Source organism: Pterocles gutturalis, unplaced genomic scaffold, assembly GCF_000699245.1.
Source record: "Pterocles gutturalis isolate BGI_N339 unplaced genomic scaffold, ASM69924v1 scaffold41233, whole genome shotgun sequence".
NCBI classification, from domain to species: domain Eukaryota; kingdom Metazoa; phylum Chordata; class Aves; order Pterocliformes; family Pteroclidae; genus Pterocles; species Pterocles gutturalis.
Window position 1 is genome coordinate 4,469 of NW_010121923.1, and position 20,670 is coordinate 25,138.

At 38.4% G+C, this 20,670-nt stretch overlaps 1 protein-coding gene across 1 annotated transcript in view; it reads left to right on the forward strand.

The window, feature by feature from the left end:
* Window positions 1-20,670, forward strand: part of CHODL (chondrolectin) — a 28,758-nt gene that overhangs the window by 4,354 nt on the left and 3,734 nt on the right. Inside the window, exons 2-6 of the mRNA XM_010077380.1 lie at window positions 12,871-13,183; window positions 13,907-14,064; window positions 17,426-17,473; window positions 17,857-17,940; window positions 19,616-19,718. Coding sequence (XP_010075682.1) covers window positions 12,871-13,183; window positions 13,907-14,064; window positions 17,426-17,473; window positions 17,857-17,940; window positions 19,616-19,718 — 706 coding nt within the window. The remainder of the gene's footprint in view (window positions 1-12,870; window positions 13,184-13,906; window positions 14,065-17,425; window positions 17,474-17,856; window positions 17,941-19,615; window positions 19,719-20,670) is intronic.

Genomic DNA, 20,670 nt, shown 5'->3' on the forward strand with positions numbered 1-20,670 from the left:
GTGCTAATGTGAAATAAGTAAGATGAAGCCATGACTTGATAGTAATTTCTGTACAGTAATTCTATACTCATACTTGTCCCTCAGTAGTCAGAAATGGTGTGAGTCCCTTGCTAAAACACTCCTCACTCCCACCACTGACAGACAGTAGGACCTTCAGTTCCAAGCAATCTTAAAAAACACTGACTCCTAACTAAACAGTTGTCATGGCTTTAAGTCTGAATGTAGCGGCAGTATACAGCTAATTACTCTAGGCTCACTTTATTAGCAGTGAAGAAAAAGAAAATCAGTATTTTTAGAGTGGGGTTAATTTAATTTTAACATAGGTCTTGGAAATACTGCAGGTACATTCTAAAAATGCCTGTTTCTTTCAGTTGTCTACACAATGAGGTAAGTGAGCCAGCTTAGATATGGGCAGGTACACTGGGAATGACTAAAGTTTGGTAAGATGAATCCCACTCTATATATATCAACAGTTTCTCCCCATTTAAGTTTGTATACATGTGATGTGAATTAACTAATTATGCTTTACATCCATTTGACTTGTAATAAAGGATAATTTACCCTAAGAGAAAAATATTCCAATTTATTTCTCCTCCCTCAAAGGTCTCTTCTATTTTTTGCCTTAAGGGAACTGTTACCAATTTTAAGATCCCATGTGGATTGGCATTTCCCACTTTTTTAGTAGAAAGTGATGTTCGACTTCTCATCAGTCAACACCCTCAAGTCCTGAGGAGAAGGACTTGGGGGTGTTGGTTGATGAGAAGTTGAACATGACCGGGCAATGTGCGCTTGTGGCCCAGAAAGCCAGCTGTATCCTGGGCTGCATCAAAAGAAGCATGGTCAGCAGGTTGAGAGAGGTGATTCTCCCCCTCTGCTCTCATGAGACCCCACCTGGAGTACTACATCCAGCTCTGGAGTCCTCAGCACTGGAAAGACATGGACCTGCTGGATTGAGTCCAGAGAAGGGCCACGAAGATTGTCACAGGGCTGGAGCACCTCCTGTATGAGGGCAAGCTGAGAATTGGGCTTGTTTTGCCTACAGAAGAGAAGGTTCTGGGGAGACCTTCTAGCAGCCTTCCAGTACTTAAAGGGGCCCACAGGAGAGATGGGGAGGGACTCTTTATCCGGGAGTGGAGGGATAGGATGAGGGGTAACATTTTTAAGCTGAAAGAGGGTAGGTTTAGATTAGATATTAGGAAGAAACATTTTACGGTGAGGGTGGTGAAGCACTGGAACAGGTTGCCCAGAGAAGCTGTGGATGCCCCATCCGTGGAGGTGTTCAAGACCAGGCTGGATGAGGCTTTGAGCAACCTGGTCTAGTGGGAGGTGTCCCTGCCCATGGCAGGGGGATGGAACTACATGATCTTTAAGGTCCCTTCCAACCCTAACCATTCTATGGTTCTGTGATTCTGAAGTGAATGAGCAAGGAGTTGCCTGTTGCTTTCTCTTTTAATTGTGGAACTACTGCAAAAAGATGGGCACTCTATTGCCCTCTTGTACTGAGATGTAAATAATGTGTTCCACTCTAGGAAAATTTAAGTCCATAACTAAGGAAATTCATATAATTTCACATCCATATGTATATGTGTGTGTATATACATATATATATAAATTTTACTTATATTTGTGGTAACAAATCCATGAAAATACACTTAATTGGAAAAAAACATTCAAATTTCACTGAAAAAGAATAAGAGAACGGATGATGCTTGCTGTGGATAGTGTTTGATGAAGAGTATATTTTAATGACTAAAGATTTATGAACTATTTCCTTCTAGAGACAAAAATAAGAAATGAGTAATAAGCAGAAACTCTCAGAATTGCTTAAATTTATTTCTGTGAGAAATCCTGTTGAGGGAGTCGACTGACGTACATAAAATTAGGTATGTGTGAAAATGTCTTCTGGTTTGGGACAGGAGAATAAGAATAATCCCTGCTCCCCTGGGCTGGCACACATTATACTTAAGCCATTCAGACTCTACAGTTTTTGTCAAGTGTATTCCACAACATGCTAACAACAATTTACAAGCTTCCATGTTGTGTCTGTTTTAAAAGTATCTGGGAAATCTGTTCCGGTCTTTACAGCTACACACAAAATTACTGATGAAGGGGCTTAATATGCCAGTCTTGTCAGTGTTTGTGTCAGTGCTTATTTATTTTTATTAAACAACTGAAATGATAGAACACTCTTTGTGTGTCTTTAGGATGTGATATATAAAAAATTATGTTAGTGTATGTGTGTATAAGACTTTTCAGAAAAAATGCAAACAATCAAGCAAAACCACTGCTAACAGCTTCAGCAGTAACAGGTTTTTTTTTTTTTTTTTTTTATTTTTTTTTTAAGTCCTGCATAAATAATGCACATCCTGGAGCAGACTTGTAGTCTTTCTAATATCCTCGTATTTTGAATAGGCTGGAATAGATTCCATTGACTTTTGGGTGTTTTCATTGGAATTCCTGCTTGTGTCTGTGCAAGTGAATAGGGTTATTTACACCCATGAAGGGTGTTATACTTTGGGTAATTTTGCATTTTTTTTAACAAACATAATTCATTGTTCAGGAAAACTGAGGTCCTGAGTATATATTGCAAAAGAAAATGTTTATGGTCCACGTCCTATACTCATGGTGACTTTTTTTCTTACTGCCAGTGGAGAAGATGCATATCATGCCATGCTGAAATGCAAGCCTATCATCTCTGTGGATGCCAGCACTAAGTTTTAGTGCATTGTCCTCGTCATGCTCAGTGATGCCAAAGAGCCTGCATTGTTGCTAGACCTGTCAAAGACAAATGAGGAAAAAATACAGGTCTGACACCAGTCTCAGTTCCTTCTTGACATGGGAAAAGGGAAGGCAACTTGCAATTTTTAGGGGGTTGTCTTGGCAACTGTGTTGGCACTTTGCATGAACCCTTAAGACAGTGCAGTTTTGCACTGGCCCCTTATAGAAGCAAGTGGCTGTCTGCCATGATCAGCCCTGTGATAAATACCCATAAAGTTCACATGGTCAGAAGAAAGGAAAACCATTATTACAGGAAAAGCTAAATGGATCTCAGGCTTTAAATTTATGATATGTTAGATATCTGAATCAGAGCTGATGGCAAGGGGTAGGTATGTTTCACTTAGAAGAAAGGAAAACTGTCAGGGCTTTAATGGTTTGACTGGAGGGGGAGGGGGGCAGAAGTACTTGGGAAATACTTTATAGTTTAGGGGTTTTTTTTGACACTGACATATCACTCGAATCAATGTCTAAAACTGTTTCATAAAAATGGCTATTTGTTTAACAGTTGAAGACACACTGTATTGATTTATCCAATTATAATAATATGTTTTCCTGCAAGGGTAATTACGGATGGTGAAATGCTGATTAGCTTGTGATGAGATTTAGACATCAAGCTACTTCTTTAGAGCTCTATTATCAGTGTCCTGAGATCCCTGCCATGTGTGTCAGGGCTGAAAATCTAACGATAAGAAATAAATGTGTGTGCTATTTTCTTTGTGAAATGAGTGAATAAGCCTATCACTGCTTGGGGAAGGTGTCAGCCTTTCATGAGGGAAGGTATTCCAGTTCCCAGTACATCAAAACCAATCCAGTCTCTGGAACACCACATCCCTGATTTTGAAAATCCAGACAAACTTGTGGTCGGCTCTGAGGAAGACAAATCCTCCCAGTGCTTTATTCAAGACAACTAAAAACTTATGTATGTTTTGCAGGACAAACAATCCTTGCTTGCATCTTCCCAAGACCTCGAACTCTGCAGGTTCTGAGCTCATAGAGGCTTTAAAAACCTCCCCCAAAAGAATCTATTTAGCTCAATACTTGTCATCAATGTTCATATATATATATTTTTTTTTTCTTTCTTTCTTTCTTTTAACCACCTATTTTACTAACTGGCTGTCTTGCTGCAATATGGAGGAAAGCTATCAGATTTCATTTTAATTGCATTTGTGTTCAGCCAGATGGCAAATCCAGGTGTTAGTGATAAGTAATATTCTTTAATATTCAAATCAGCACTGCCCAATGCTCCTTTACAAGCAGACTGTCTCCTTTCTCATTGCTTGATCCTGTAAAAATGTAGCTATTATGGGTCTATTGAGAACAGTTGATACTCAGAAATAACCTCCTTGTCAACTCCTTGTCCCCAACAGTGCTTGGAAACACAATAGCATAAATAGTAAAGACTCACATGCAAGTGAAAACTCAATTTCAGCAGTAAATGAACTGAAAATCACTTCACATGGCAAAAGAGAAAATAAAGGAGACAGGGCCTGGACTGGGACAAATACTTCTTGTGTAGCTTCATATTCTGTATAACTAAATCTCTATGAACCGGATAATACAACTTCCATTGTGTCCTGTTTTCTCTCTCTGCAAGAGTTGCATTAACCCTAGAGATGGCTGTTTGTCTGGTGTCTGTGGACCTCTGTCATCATCTTTGCGAATTCACAAGATATAGGATGGTTAATGGGTAAAGATAGATTATCTGGCCTGTGTTTGAGAGAATAGAAAGAATTTGCCTTTTACCTATCATTTTATACATGGTGTCTATACATCTGTAATTTTTACATGCCAATGCCTAGGAATTTATGAAGAAAGGGACTCCATTACAATAAGTATTGTAAGAAGTCTGGCTAAGTCTGGAGTTTTGCTTAAGAGAGGTTAGGGCCAGCCTCTGTTAAGCCACCTTAAACATTGTCTACATGCTAATGACTATATGATATGATGTATGGGAACTGTCTGCCTGTACATATATCTACCTGAAGTACAGTTACTTAATAGGCAAATGTGACCCTCAGTTATTTTATGTCCCTTAAAAGGGACTTGGAACCTTTTAAAGTTCACAAAAGAATCACAGAATCATAAAGGTTGGAAAAAACCTCAAGGATCAAAAATCACTTAAGAGAAACTGTATTATGACAATTAGGCATAACCCCTAATCTAGAAAAAGTATAAATCATTAATGAATGTCTCTTCTCTCTGCACATGAGCTTATTAGGTGGGCGGGAAGAAAAAGTACCTGTTAAGGTATGGAAGAATTAGCTATGAAGATACTAATGCAGATACAAATACTGGCATATCATATGTATAGCAGTTTATATTTGAATGGCAAATTTATTAGAACATGGAATTCCTTAATCTGCCTCAGGAGTGTGAGCTGAGCAATATCTGTGATTTGAATGCTGACTCAACTAGAGAACAATATGTATTCAGTATTACAAGCTTTGGGAGAGAAGATGACAATTTGCCTTTATCATAAATGAAGATCGAACACAATTATGAAATCTTATCACGATAGTATTTTTTTAAAAAAGTAATATGAATCATCAAAAAAACCCAAATTAAATTCAGTAGATGGACACAACTATGATGCAGTGAAACATCAACAGAAGTAACATAGTATATCAAAATATGACTAGCAGCTGAACCCAATCAAAATATGACTGCATAATACAAAGGTCAGTTGACAAGATGCATTGGCTTTGAATCAAAATGTGATTAGGAAAATGTAATACCTTTTAGCCTTTTACTGGCCACATTCTGAAGTGCATTACTGGGACTTGTCATGGAGCACCCTGTGACACAAGGACAGTGTCCTGCATGATGGTTACACAACCCTTGAGCTAAATGTGCTCACACAAGCTCAAGACCAAGACCAGTCTTCATAACACAGGCAGAGAAATATTACCTGGCCAGTGGAATATTTTGGTTAACTTACATAGATTTCTGTCTTGCTGTTATTTCATGATCACTTTCACTTAAGTCTTTGTTAACTTATTTTTTTTACTTTATTTTCTAGAGGCCTCCATCAGCCTTGTGCTGACCTTTGGGACTCTGGTTAGTGTTAAATATTTCACATTCCTTTGTATGTAGTGCTCCTCTGTTTTCTGATGAATCTCTTACCTTGGGAAGGAAAAAGTCACAGTATGAAAACATAATGGACTTCTCTACAGCAGGCTGTGTGCATTCCTTTGTGCTCTCCTCACATATGCTATGCACATGCAGCTTGCTGTTCCCCACTAATCTAGGTGGACGCTGATGGTAGTGGGCCCTGGATTGTAGGTTAGTTTATGAGGCTCAAGAAGAAGAGGAATGGGATTTACCATCAGGGAACTTATCTTCTACCTTCAAAACCTCCAGCTGAGTCATGTTTGTTACTCAAGATAATCTTTGTGCCCCTCATGGCCCAGGGGAGTATAGTTGGGACTGAACCTGATGCTCTTAGGAAGATGAGTCTTTGAGCTGAGTATTTGTAATTTTGCTTCTGAATGACATTTTGCTATAACTTCTGTCATGACAGACCTAAAGAAATCTATTATTTCTCTTTAATGAAGCATTATTATTAAAACATAATGGAGACATAATTGATTGAAATTCCAGCTGGGAATTTGCTTGTTTCTCCTTTTCTTGGAGAAGTGTTTTTTCCTTCAGAATTATCTGTAGAAATGTTTTAAGTAAGTATCAAGTATTTCAACTAAAAGGTGTCTTTGTTTTAATGTTAATATCAAAACATTCTGCGATGGAGCTACAGTGTCACACCAAAAGATGAAAACTGATTCATATGTATTGAAATGGTAGCTAGCACTTCTTAGAGCAAGTACTGTACACTTGCTTTCTTCAGCTAACAAGATGGTGAGACAAAGTGAGTGCAAGGGAATTTCAGACATTTCAGGTTCCCTGCAGTAGGCAACTGGACTGCTAAGGCTGGGGAAGCAGGGCCAGAGCTATGTTGTATGTCTGGTGTACCCAGGAGAGGTAGAAAGAACAAACCTGGAGGCATTTCCATTAAAGAAACTGGGGAGACCTAACCTTGCAGTTTTGCAACTGGGAAAAAAAAAGAGAACAGTCTTTGTCAGTTAGCTGTCACTTCAACACAGCACTCTTCCCTCAACAAGCAAGAAAATAATTGATGAAAAGGTAAAGTGTGGGTTCATGACACCAAACCAAGTGTGTGTTTTGCCCGTTTCTATGCCTATGTCTGATGAGGGTCTGGGCTGTTCTGCTTGGGTGAGGGAAGGTGGATCAAGGATTAAGGAGCTGATACACTCCATGAACGAAGGGTGTGAGCACTCTACCTTCACATCTGCAGATAGTCAGATAAGGTTGGTTCAAACCTCAACTTGTTTGAGTATTTGTAAGGGAAAACAGTAAGAGTGAGTTCTTAGGTCTTATCAAATTAATTAGTTAGATCTTTGGTCTCATGCTGAAGGGAGTATTAAAAACAATAACATGCTTTTCTTTTTTTTCCTTTCTGGATACCCTGTGAAACTACATTTTCCTTCATGTTTTCTTTCATCTTTCAAGCAGCAGAGGGCAGATATTGTGGAAAGGTTGTTTCCTATGTTTATTCACATTGCGTGGTATCTTACCCTGAGTCATTCCAATAGACTTGCTTGCAAATCTAGTTTCTATTCAACTGGGACAGAAAAATTGGAATTCAGTTTATACAGTTGAAATAGCAACTGTTGCTTTAGAATTAACAGTGTAGTCTTCTCTGATGCAAAGATGTTAGAAGAAGGTAAAATAGCCCACAGTTGATGTTTCCATACTTATCTTGTCTGCTATCCAATGTGGTCCCTTTCTGTCATTTTTCACTGGTAAATTATTTCTGCTTTGTAGTTCAGAAATTAGTAGTGAGAGAAAGCTGTAAAAAAATGAAGCTTGAAAATTTGACATCTCAGCATTCTCCAAGAAGAGCACTAAAGTGTCAACTGATTTGCCAGCTATTAAGACGCAACTGCAGTTTTCCATTAACACATTGAACTACCTCTGCTACAGCAGATAAAAGTCCTCTTCAAAAGAAGAAAGAAAAGATTCAGAGTAGGTCACTGCTTATACAGAGGGACTAAATTAACTAGAACAAAAAAATTCACAACTTCTTCCAGAAAGCTTACTACTCTGCATCACATACTTCATTCTGTAGAGAGCAACAAGAAAAAGTAATTTGGGAGTTGGATTGTACACAGATTTTCACTTGTTCAATTCTTTCTCTTTATAATACTTGAATTTAAAGCTATTTAACCTTCACAAACATCTGCAATAACAATAGTATCCTCAAAAATTATTCAGAGCGGTTTATGGGAAAAAAAAAGCCTTCAGGCAAAGGTTCAAGATTTTAACTTGCTAACCCGTTCAGATAAACCCTTGGGTACAGATTAGGTGTTCACATCTGTATTGTGGATAACTCCAGCTTCATGCTGTGAGTGCACAATGGGGGCAAGCTGTTACTGGACTCCACAGAACAGTCACATATTAGGGGCTGCAGTGGCACCTGTCGAGCAGCTCTACTGCTGTTGTGCATCACAAGTGCCTGTCCTTCCCTTCCCGGCTCCATACAGTTCCCCATGGTTTCCTCAGCTGCTTGTGGGTGATGGAGCTGAGCCCTGACACTAATGCAACCTCCATATTGGGCCAGTGTTACAGCACAGCTTACAGTTTATGGACACAAGCCTTATAGCAGCTCAGAAACTGCCAAATGGCACGTGAGTCTCCATGCAGGAGCTGACTGGAAGAGAAGTACGCTGCAGAAGCTTGGTCAGTTAGCCAGCAAGGACCCGTTTGTCCTGTTGGAGAGGTCATTTGATTGACGTTTTGGGACAATCACAGAAGAGCAGAGAATGTGTATGACAACAGAGACTGTGTGTGGGGTACTTCAGCCACCTGAGAAGGGGAAGGGGAGCGCATGTGTGTGTTACGGACTGAAAGCTAGCTATTTTCCTATGAAAAGTAGGTGCAGCACAAGAATTGAGATTGGTACTGGGCAACCCACTCATCTCAGTGGATTGAATGTTCCTGCATGAGTGAAATTGTGACAGGGATATTTTGATACCTAAATTTGCTCATAACTTACTACTTGGTGTCAAGGAGGAGTATGTGAATGGAATGAAAGGAATCATAAGAGTTTATTTCTAAAAATTGTCTGGGAGATAAAAAGAACAAAACAATGGACAAAGGACTCTCCATAAATCTGCATATACATCTTGAATTAATGCTTTGAATCCAATCTTTTGTTACAGGGAGAGGTGTGGTCCCTTTTCCTTGTAAATGATTACTGTCCTATATAATTCAGTGCTAGCCTTTGGATGTTTGCACTGCTATGTACATATGTGTACTCTGGCAGTAAGCCATAGTCACTCACCCAGAGGTGAGGATTAAACTGTTAAACAGCTCCTCCTTCACTGTGCTCTCTATCCTGTCAATGAGACAGAGCTCCTGGGGAAAATAAATATGATAATGTCTGCAAAATTTGAATTGCAACATTATAGATGAAGGGAATGAGCTGTGATTTCATGTGCAACTTTCATTCTTGCACTTTCCACTTTTGAGCATTTAGAGCTATCACGTTGTTACTTTGATAACAGCGGGAGTTTTTGTTCTAAGAAGTCTTATGAAGAAAACCATTATTTTATATGCATCTGTAACAAAGGGTCTGTGCCTTGATTCTTCAGGATCATTTCCCAGCTAGGACTATGGCTCTTACTGCATTCATTGATAGCAAGACTCTTAACCTATGTAAATAAAGAGAAATGTCAGGAAAGGAATCGGGACATATACAGCATTGTCAGGACATTATCAGAGAAAGTCCAAATAGGTGGTCTCTTCCTGATCTCAGAGCCTGGCTTTTTCCATAGATATTTGTGGCACAAACTTGTCTTTACATTATGTTATTCTTATTCCTTTATTATTTTGGCAGATTAATTACTGATAAACAAGTGGCTTTTTGGAAGTCTGTTTGCCAAGCCTAAATAAGAATGAGACTGCAAAGACACTTCTCTTACTGACAGTCTTTCTCCCAGATGAACTTTAATAGAGTGTCATAAAGAAAAAGTTTCAGAAAGACTTTTTTTTTTGAGAAAGGTTACAACAATCCTATGTTCATGCAACTTTGATCCAGTCTGCTTATTCTCTGCAAATTCTTGAAACTATGCTCTGTGCAAATATAGAGAAGTCTTCAGTCAGCTCTTGTGCTGTATGCAATCTGCTATGGAAAGTGTGCTACTCTGTCATTAAATATGAAAATGAAGCAACACTAAAGCAAGAAGAGTTAATTTTATTGTATCTTTTAGGCTTTGTTCACTTCTATGTTTATTCTTTGTGTATAGAAAAACACTGCCTTAAAAAACTTAAGTACAGCTTAAGTTATAGGCTGAAGTTTTCTGTTTCCCAGTGACAAATTAATTTTTGTTCCTAAGATAAAACTGGATAAAACCTGTTTAAAGGTAAAGCCAAAGGGTTCTTTGCGTGAGAGATATGTGTCTGTTTGCTTAAGAGTGGGAGTAAATACAAGATTTTCAAATGCAAAACTAACATGGTACAATAAAATACTGTCCTTGCAAAATTTTCCAGTAAAATTATAAAATTTCTTGGTTTCTAAACTTTCTAGGTAACGCCTGGTAATTCTTATTTCTTTGGTGCCCTTTGATAGTTCTTACTTAGCAAAATAAACTCTCCTCCTTTTTTTCTCCAAAGATAAATTTCCATAGTGGAAAATATTTGATCTTTGAAGAGATGGTTAGCTTATTTCCTTTTATATACACACGCGCGTGTGCGCGCGCGCACACACACATATATATGTATTTGGAACCCTTCTCCTGTCCCCAAATAAATATGATGGAGTTCAGTTGCAGCTGATAAGTGAACTCTTTATTCCAGATCTTGTATATGTTGAATAAACTCTAGTGAATCTCACTAGTTGAAGATTATAGTTATTTTTCCTTTTTAGGAAAAAAGCATGTGTCTTTCTCAGGCAAAGAACTGGAAGGAAAAAAAAACATTATTTCATCATTTGGCTTTTGATTCTTTCTGCAGACATAACTCTGAAGGGCAAGGAAAAAACTGTTGTGAATGCAGTAGATGCAGTGCTTTCTGAAATCATCACAGGGCTGCTTTATGGTATCTGGATAGTATTGTGGTATCTGCTAATATCTGGAATTTCTGTTGGCTGAGTTAAGGATGTTAAGAATGTGACTGACTCCTCCAACACCTCCAGTCCCAGGACTCCCTCCTGCCTGGCCACTAGTGCCCACTCCCATACCCAGGGCCTCTCTCTGGGCTAAATGATGTGGCTGCCATTTTCCCCTTTTCTGGTTCAACCAGTGGCAAAGCTGAGCAGGTATCCCAGTGCCAAACAGACAGGACAATGACACAGCCATCGAACAGATTGCCACAGACAAGTTCCTGCCTTCAACAGCATCCACATGCAGGACTGTCATGGTTTCAGCCAGGACAGAGTTAACCTTCTTCATAGTAGCTAGTGTGAGGCTGTTTTGGATTTGTGCTGAGGAGAAAGCTGATAATGTGCTGATGCTTATAGTTGCTGCCAGGACAGCCAAGGACTTTTCAACTTCTCTGCTGTGCCAGTGTCTGCAGATGCGGGCGAAGCTGGGAGGGAGCACAGCCCCAATTACTAGCCCAGGATTTGACCTTTGGTTTAGGATTGAGACCTAAACTGGCCAATGGGATGTTCTGTATCAGGTACATCACACCCAGTATATAGATGAGGAACTGTCCGGAAGTTGGCTCTCCCCCTGGGTTGGCCCTCCCTCAGAGTCATCTCCGTCTCTCAGACTCTTATCTCTGTTTGGGATTGAAGCTTTGGGACTTCCTCTGCTCTGGACTCATTAGCCAGGAATGGGTTGAGCCTTGGTGATCAGGTGGTGAGCAGTATCACTGTGTGTCATTCGTTTGTATATTTGTATATATCACTATTATTATTATAATTATTTTCAATTTTATTGTAGTTTAGTTGTTAAATTGTTCTTATATCAACCCATGAGTCGTTTTCCCTTTACCCCTTTAATACTCTCCCCCATCCCTGGGAGGGGGGATATGATGAGCAAGTGGTTGGCTGCCATCCAGGGGTTCAAAACCGTGACAAGGACCCACATAAAACATAAAGAAGGACAGCCAAGTCCCCTCCTCATTGGCTGGTGGAGACAGAAGCTCACTAGGGAAGGCACACATCTAGACCGCCACACACTCCCCTTGTTTTACATGTGACTGGCCCCTTTTATACTCCTTTCTATCCATTCCCCCTTTGTTCCTCCTCATTCCTTAACCAGACATGTTCCCTCATCAGATTTCATAGTCCCACCAACCCCCTCAACATCCTGGGTCCCCAGGTGTGCATCCTCATGAAGTTGCAAAGTCCTGTTTGCCTGCGGTTTCTTGATAGCCCACCAAATAGTGTATCTGATGAGACTTTGTGTATGGCTTCCTCCTTTTCTTATTATCCCTTTTTTGCACTGAAAAAGTCATTGAACAGATAGCCTTAAAGGAGCAAACACTCTCCTTCCACACACCCTTACAGACTGTATTTAGACCCATTATTGCGAAGAGTAGCTATAAGGTCGTGAATACACCCTCTCAAGGTTAGATAGCAGAATCAAGAAAGTGCTAGCTTCTTCTTGCCACTAAAATGGAGAATTTTCACTTCTTTTTTTTTTTATATTTTTTTTTTTTCCTGATCAGATAGCTTTGATTACCAAATAGAAGTGGAGCTGGTCCATTAGTATGAAATAGTTAAGAAAATACCCTCCAAACAGATCCTGGCTTTAACAGAGGGGCCTGATGGTACAGTCATTAAAGTAGAGAACATTCTTCTAGAAGTTAGTGGGAGTTTTTAGTGTCTTGGAGAGTTTCACAGGCCTTGGGAAGACAGCCATAGATTCCTGTGAACTTTATGATATTTGCAATTTAAATTAAAGCTAAGGTTTTCAGCTCTGTCACTGTGTCAACGTGAGCCCTTTCATAGAGGGGCACAAGAAAAAACCTACTGTCCTTCTCCATCACTGTATACATGCTGTTCTATAATTTTTTTTCCAGTTGTGATATTCATTAGTATACTCTACACACTCTCATTTTTATATTTTTCAGGTCAAAAGGTGTGCTATGGTGACCTCAAGCATTCTTGTTATAAGTTAGCTTACTTCCAGGACTTGTCTAGGCGTGTTGGCTTCCAGGAGGCCCGCCAAGCTTGTGAAATTGATGGCGGGGCTTTACTGAGCTTGGAAAGTGAAACTGAGCAGCAACTCATAGAAAACATGTTGCAAAACCTCACTAAGTCAGGCTCCGGGATTTCTGATGGTGATTTCTGGATTGGGTTGTGGAGAAGTAGCGATGGACTAGCCACCTCAAGTCCTTGCCCTGACCTCTACCAGTGGGCTGATGGAAGTATTTCGCCTTTCAGGTAAGCCTGTAAAACAACTTATTGAGAAGGTTTCATGGAAAGAAATAGAGTGAAATGTTAATCAAGTCTTCTAGAAAGGAGCTTGAACACACACTGCCCTGTGACGTTAGTAGCATCCCCCCTTAACTTCTCCAGATAAAGCGGAGCTAGCAGCCAGGGTTTTGAATTTGAAGCTGTAAAAGGATGGCACACTGTGGCTTCAGAATACAATTTTCTTTGGCTCTGTATGGCTATTGGAGATTTTCTGCCCCACATAGAGGATTTAGGATGTGGTCTGAAAGCAGGCAGACAAATTCTGCAAGACTCTAGCCACCTTGAATCAGGGAGCCAGCCACCAAGTAAAGTCATGAATGTTACATAGTGCAAATTCTTCTGTTTCTACCCTGTCTTTTGAAAAGCCTTTAATTTCCTGATTAAACAAAATGCCAGAGTAGCTCACAGGACAACGAGACAGATGAGAGTCAGGCAGGAAAACAGGTAGCAGAGAAGTAGTGTGTTATTTCTGCAGAGGTGCTTTGGTCTGAGTGTTTTTTTTAAGATCCAGAGATGTGGAGCCCAGGCCCTAAACACCTTTCACAGAAGATTTTTGGGAAATGCAGATATCTTGGAAGAGGATGGGGCCATTGGCGTTGACCTATTTTCATTGATGTAAACTGCTTTCCTTGGCATCCTGATGAATCTTACCTTCAAAATTTGAAAGTTTGTCTTTATGCGTACCACCAGAAATTGGTATACAGATGAGCCTTCCTGTGGAAGTGAAGCCTGTGTGGTGATGTATCATCAGCCAACAGCAAACCCTGGTCTGGGAGGGCCATACCTTTATCAGTGGAATGATGACAGATGCAACATGAAGCACAATTTTATCTGCAAGTATGGCCTAGGTAGGTGAAACTGAAGTTCTATTTCAGAGGTGGGACACTTTCTTAGAACAAGAATTGCTTTTTGTTTTGTGAAGGAATCTGCAAATGTCTTGTGGCCTGTGGTGCTAACTCATTTGGTGTGTGAGTGGCTGAGCTGACATTAACAGGGGATGTAATATATAAAATCTAGTGGTAATTTAAATAAACCTGTCTGTATCCAGTAAGAATATTTTCAAGGTTAGCTTCACTGTCATGCATTCCCAGGTTTACTTTGATTTAACTCATTCACTAGTTATTTTATTCTCCACAAAGTGTTTTAAATGGCCACTTACTGCTTCCATTGCTTGCTACCAAGTGGGATGACCAAGACATCTCTTGGTCCTACTGTGAAAAAATTATGATATCCTTGCACTTTCAGACCTCTGATGACTATACCAACTTATGTTTGGTGACTGTTTCTAAAAGTTTTGACTTAAAGAGAGAAAAATAAAAGCCCAGAACAAGCAGGAATAAAATTCTGTGTTCATACATGTAGATTTATAGATATGAAGAGCAGATGCACGCTAGTTCAGATGATGACAGAGAAAGCCAGATCTTAAGCCAGATCTAAGGCTGTACTTCCAGTCATGACATAGATTCTGTATATGTCAGTAGAGGAAACATGAACTATAAACTGAGCTTTGTGCAAACAGAAAGAGGATGTGAAAAGTAAACTTTCAAGTTGAACCTGTAACAGTTTCTGCTTTTGATGGTACTTACAGTAAATGAAAAAATGCTTTTAAGCAGGATCATGCAAGTATTTTCACAAAAATTATGGTGTGCCTGCTTTTCAAAAGCTAAGCTGAAACTCAGAATGCATATGAAATCCTACTCTTAGCAGCTATTTGACCTACCTAACTCTGCAGTTTCCTGCCTGCTTTCTCTATGCTCATGATCTAGCAATAATCACACTCTTTATAGAGGTCCATCTATCTGCAGAGATCCAGGCCATTTTCTTCCTCCTGTTTTGATGGATAGCTTTCTCGCTGTCTAATATTTTCACAGAGATATTAATAGCTATTAGTATTGCAAGCAAATGTTAAATACCTGAAAGGCTTGATATACCCACACATTTTATCCCCACCCTCCAAATCTGTTCCTGCTTCTAAAATTATTAGTGGCTATTGCTGTCTTATGGTGATCAGTTATCATCTTGGTCACACACCATTCAAGGAACTGTGTCGTATACAATTTTATTACTTTTACAACTGATCACAATTATTTTGAAGTAAGAGAACACAATAAAAGTTTTAAGTTGTTAAAATAACATATTTTGTCACAAAATACAGATTTGATTAAGAGGGGTCAGTTTCAAGTATATTGTGTATCTTTAAAAACAAACAAATGTAAGTGAAATAATTGTTCTGTAATAGTGAACTACTTTTTCCTATTGCTTACACCATCTGAAAAAATGCTGAGTATTTTGGATTGACAGAAAACAAAGTGATAACAGTAACAATGAAAATGAATTTGTATTTCTTCCATTATGTAGAAATAGATTACTAGTGTATAATGAAGCATATAATAAGGCAAACAATATATAGGAAGATTATTATAAGGACTGACATTTTTATGCAGCTAAATACAGTACTGCTGAATTGTAGCTATTTACTTTTCAAGCTGTTGGGATTGTGCTCTTTACAAAAAGGCTATTCTCCAGAAATGTAATTTTCTATCACATGGAGAAGAGTAGATGCATAAATGTATATAAATAGGTGTATGACATTTCTCTCACTGCCTCAAGAAAGTACCAGTGTTTGTAAAAAAATTACATTTGCTATCTAAAACCTAGTGAGATTTACAAATTACCTTCCCCCCACCCCAAATCACTGTAATAGCTTCAATATTAGCCATTTGCAATACAAAATACATCCATTTTACTAAGAATCTTAAAGAGCCATGTGCATATGAATTTAACTTTGTTATTTGAGCGTATTGTTCTTCATAACTTTCCTGTCTGTTTTGAGTATATATTGTGTGATACCAGTCATAGGCCAAAACACAGAGGTTGTAGGTGACCATGATGAAGTTGCATATAATTGTATCAGCAGAGAGTTCAGAACAGTGATTGTTGGTCAGTATTACTCAAGCAGCAACTACACTTCTGGTAGTCACTTCCATTTCTCTAAGCCCTTTTTATAGTACCCCCCTTGACAGCATTTACTGTTGCAATGTTCAGTCTGGCTTTAGATCATATTGATAATTCAGCGATCTTAAATTTAATTATAGGTCGGTAATTGCAACCACCTTTAGTTCCTGTCCACCTCCTGTAGGTTTGATTATGCAGTCAAATTAAAAACTCATCTCCTCCTCAGCTGTCTGGAGCCAGCAACTCAGTTCTTTGTGGTATTTTAATACCTTTCTTTACATACAGCTAAATGTAGACAGTTTTTATGAGAGCAGATGAAATAATTGGCTTTGTTCTAGTAGGCTGCATTGCTCCTTCGATTTCTCCCAGCATTTTGTGTTTATCAGAACACTCAGAACTGCAGGCTAATAACACTATAATATTAATATAGTCTTACGATAAAGACATGATATTCAAGCAATCGTGCAGATTCCACTCCTATACCTGTCCTTTCAATATGAGGTAATTATTTCTCTAATCTCTAAATTGTAATATCTGTAATCTCTAAATTGTCTGTAAATTCTGTAAGCTCTAAGTTGTAACAACGGCCATAAGTAAAGTTGGAAGCCTCTGCCATACAGCTCGAAGCCGCGAAGTGGTTCTCCAGTTTCTGGTGCATTACAAGAAATATGATGCTATCATTCCTCTTTCAATAATTTTATTTCCTTATGTGATGCGTTAGAACCCACTGTCCATGACTTGTATTTTAGGGCTGCCTGTTACAAAACCAAACTCTATGAAGATGACATGTAACCTCACAGACTTGTGCTGTTTTGTGTTGCTTCATAGCCAACACTCTGTAAGCATTATTTTGAAAATGTGAGTAAGGTTTAAGGACTTATGGAGAACACTTCCTTTCTCATATTGTTTTAGGAATGTCTGCACAAATTAAACTTTGAATATGCTAGGAGTTTTATTCAGCACAAGAAATTAAGGGATTCAGTGATTTAGCCAGTAACCTATCAGAGGCCACTAAGAATTGGAACTAGAATAAACTATGGCCCTTTTCTAATGAGTGAAAAAGTATGATCTAGAAATGATTTGTGACAAGTTTGCAAGTAGTCTTTGGTAAGAAGATTAAATGCTGAAGAATTAAGCAATTATTGTTTTGGAGAATGTATCCATTTCTGTGACACTGCATGCAAAATAATGAAAACATCTGTTTTATTACACTTTTCATTCTTCAACAATTGATTTCAAATATTGATTTAGCAGATAATGTCTTAGAGAAAGAATTAGGAGACAGAGCGGACCAAGATTACGGTAAGAAATTTCGAAACATTAAATTGAGTTGCAATGGTAAATACATAATTATAAGGACATCTTATAAGGACCTCCAAAATGGCTCAGTTTTAAGAAACATAGTTTAGAACTGGAACATATTAAAAACTAATCCTCTATAGAGCAATAGCTACAAATATATGGCTATTGTTCAGAATAGCACTGCTCATAATTCTTGTTCCAGATGTAATCCTAACTTTACAATAAAATCCTGTTTACATGTTTATATTTAGCAGTTTAGTCAGTCCTGAAAATATTCATTTTTCCAGTATACATTAAGATGTAATGACTGTTAATTTATTCAATAATGTAACAGCCATATTTTGTACTCACTGTTTTCCTAAAATATCTGATATCCTTTTCAGGTATTTTTCCAATGGTGCCAGCAGGAAATCCTTATGACACAAGCAAACCAGAAGATCAGTATCATGTTATTGCTACTGAAACAGGTAATGTGTTCACATGAATTGAGTGTTCTGGTAAAAATATTAACAGTGGACTCAGTTAAATTAATCTTTAACAATTTCCATTATTGTCAATGGAAGGAAGCAGCCTATTTCCCCAGGAAGTGCCCTGAAAAAGTATACTTTTGAATAACATTTCAAAGATTTTAGTCCTCTTTGTAGCTGTGGAAACAAGTTATTTCCCTGTCTCCCCAGACTTTTATCCAAATCTACAGTTCAGCAGTCCTTGAAATCTGCACTGCTGTCTCTGACCCTGGTGAGTCTCTGTCAAGATCCAAGATTTCAAGCAGTGTTCACCCGGCTGTGGAGCATCTCCTTCCAGGCTGTGGTAGCCCATACTTTGCCTCTGTCTCCTCCCCACCTCTTCCCCAGTGTAACAAACATATGGTGCATACATTCTCTCTTATATCTGATACCTGGGGCTTACAAAAAAGGCACAAATTAATCTTTCCTAACAGATAGGGAATGAAGTTTCCAGTTATCTGCAGAATAAACACTGTGCCATAACTTCACCAAGTACCCTGTGTTTTAAGGAATACCACAAAAGTTTTGCTGAGATTTCTAGCAGACGTGGCACTTGATATTTTGAAAATGGATGCCTACTGCCTAGGAGTCATCTGTAATGCTCTCAGCTCCTTCATTTAGCAATTTATATCCTGAATAGAGTTGCTGCAGTTCATTAAGAGTTGTAGCATGGCCTTAATTCAAGGAATTGAAAATCTCTGAGGAGCAACTCAGGATTTGACAGGATTACACCGTAGGACTATGGAAAGCTGGCGCTCCCTTTCCACACTTGCTGCCTGGATTTAAGCCATTTTTTCTCACTGATGTTCCCATTGTTTGTGACTCCAGAGGAATAGATATACTGATGAAGTGTATTTTGAAGTCAATAATTCTATTTTTACAAACAATGCAAAGACTCTCTAGCTAAAACTCATAAACAAAGCCAACTTGAACATTCACATTTATTCTTGCTAGTGAAAATATGTTCAAAAGAGGGCAATTGGTAAGAAAGTCTCCATACTTTGTATGTTAAATGTGTACTGTTATAAAACATGAACATATGGTTACTGAAAAACAGTCAGACCCTCTCTGGAAGTTGTAGACCCCATCCTCTATTCTAGGCAGGTAACAGAGTGCCAGCTTGTACCGTTCTCCACTCCTTTTGCCCAGGGACTTGCAGGTGAGCACCTTTGGCTCTCTCCACATGGGTCAAGGAAGGACAGTGTATGTTTGTCTTTTAAGAGGAATGGGGAGACAAGAGCAGGGTTTGTTCCTCTTGTGGTCACGCATGGGTGGAATCTAACATGTAAAGGCCACTGAGCAGACAGGTTATACAGACTGTAGAAACAATAGTCTGTGAAATATACTCTCTTTAAATGTTTGAATTTTCAATTATAAAACTGGAAATCTCACATTGTTGCACATAGAAAATACCAGAATTTAAATTGTTAAATGATGTTTTGCACATTTCTGGAGAAGTACTATTTTATTCTTGATATTGCTGAGTCATATCTTTGGAGCTCTTCCTATAGAAAAAAAGTATGAATTCTCTTTTGTGTAATTTAATGTATTTCTGATATTTTACTCCAGATTTTTACTCATGTGGTTAAGAGTATTTCAACATGGGGGACATTAATGAGAGCTTTTTGTCTTGTAGGTATAATTCCAAATCTAATTTATGTTGTAATACCCACTATACCACTACTGCTGTTGATACTGGTGGCTTTTGGGACTTGCTGTTTCCAGATGCTTCATAAAAGGTAAACCATACTAATCCAAAATGGTCTTATAATGCAGAATCCATGTTTCCATTGGCAAGCCATTCAAACTGAAAGACTGCTTACATCTGTCCCCAAATATGCAAATAAGCATATTTTCATCTGTTAAAATCCAAGTAGTTTACAGCAGAACATTTACCTTCAGGCTCTTCCACAATACACTGAAATAGTTCCAGGTCTCTCAAAGTATACTGCCATTAGGACTTCACCTGTATCTGAAGAAGGTATCTTTGCTGAATTTTTTATATGCTGTCAGAACTTTTACTTCACCTCTTCCATCATTATTACCACCTGTAGAGCATCTGGGCTTTGGGGAGTAATAGTGGGGTCCTCACTGATACAGGGTGAACTCAAGGACTCAGTTTCTGACCAAAAGTGCATTTTTTTCCAAGGATAAGTCTAAGGGGCCAGCAGCTGTTCAATGCTGCTTCAGTGCACGCCCCATACGAGCAACAGATAGGCCACTGGAGCAGACAAATGGAAAACAAAAAGCAAACACATGTTTTGAGCCACATGCCAACTCCTTTGTACATCATGTATCTGTCAAAAAAGATGCATAACGTAAATAAATATGTGTACTTAGAAGTAGTATCAAACACATGTATTATTATGCAAATAGGAAACATTTCAGCCTATGAAATACGATATGTTTTGATCCATGCTTTAAAATTATTTGGACTTTTTTATCTTTCTCAAAATATGATATACCAAGATATGACAACATACAATATTTTTTTTTTTTCTGAACTAATCTTTCTGAAACTTTCAAAGATAATTTTCATTCTGCAGGGTTTTTTTCAGGTAGCATCATCAAGTTAATGTAATCCAGAAAAGCTTAAACTGAAATGTGTTTTATGGATAAACACTATTCTGGTAAAATAAAAAGAGTGATAAACAGTTTCACAAGCTGTTACCCATCTTGAAGAGCAGGAAT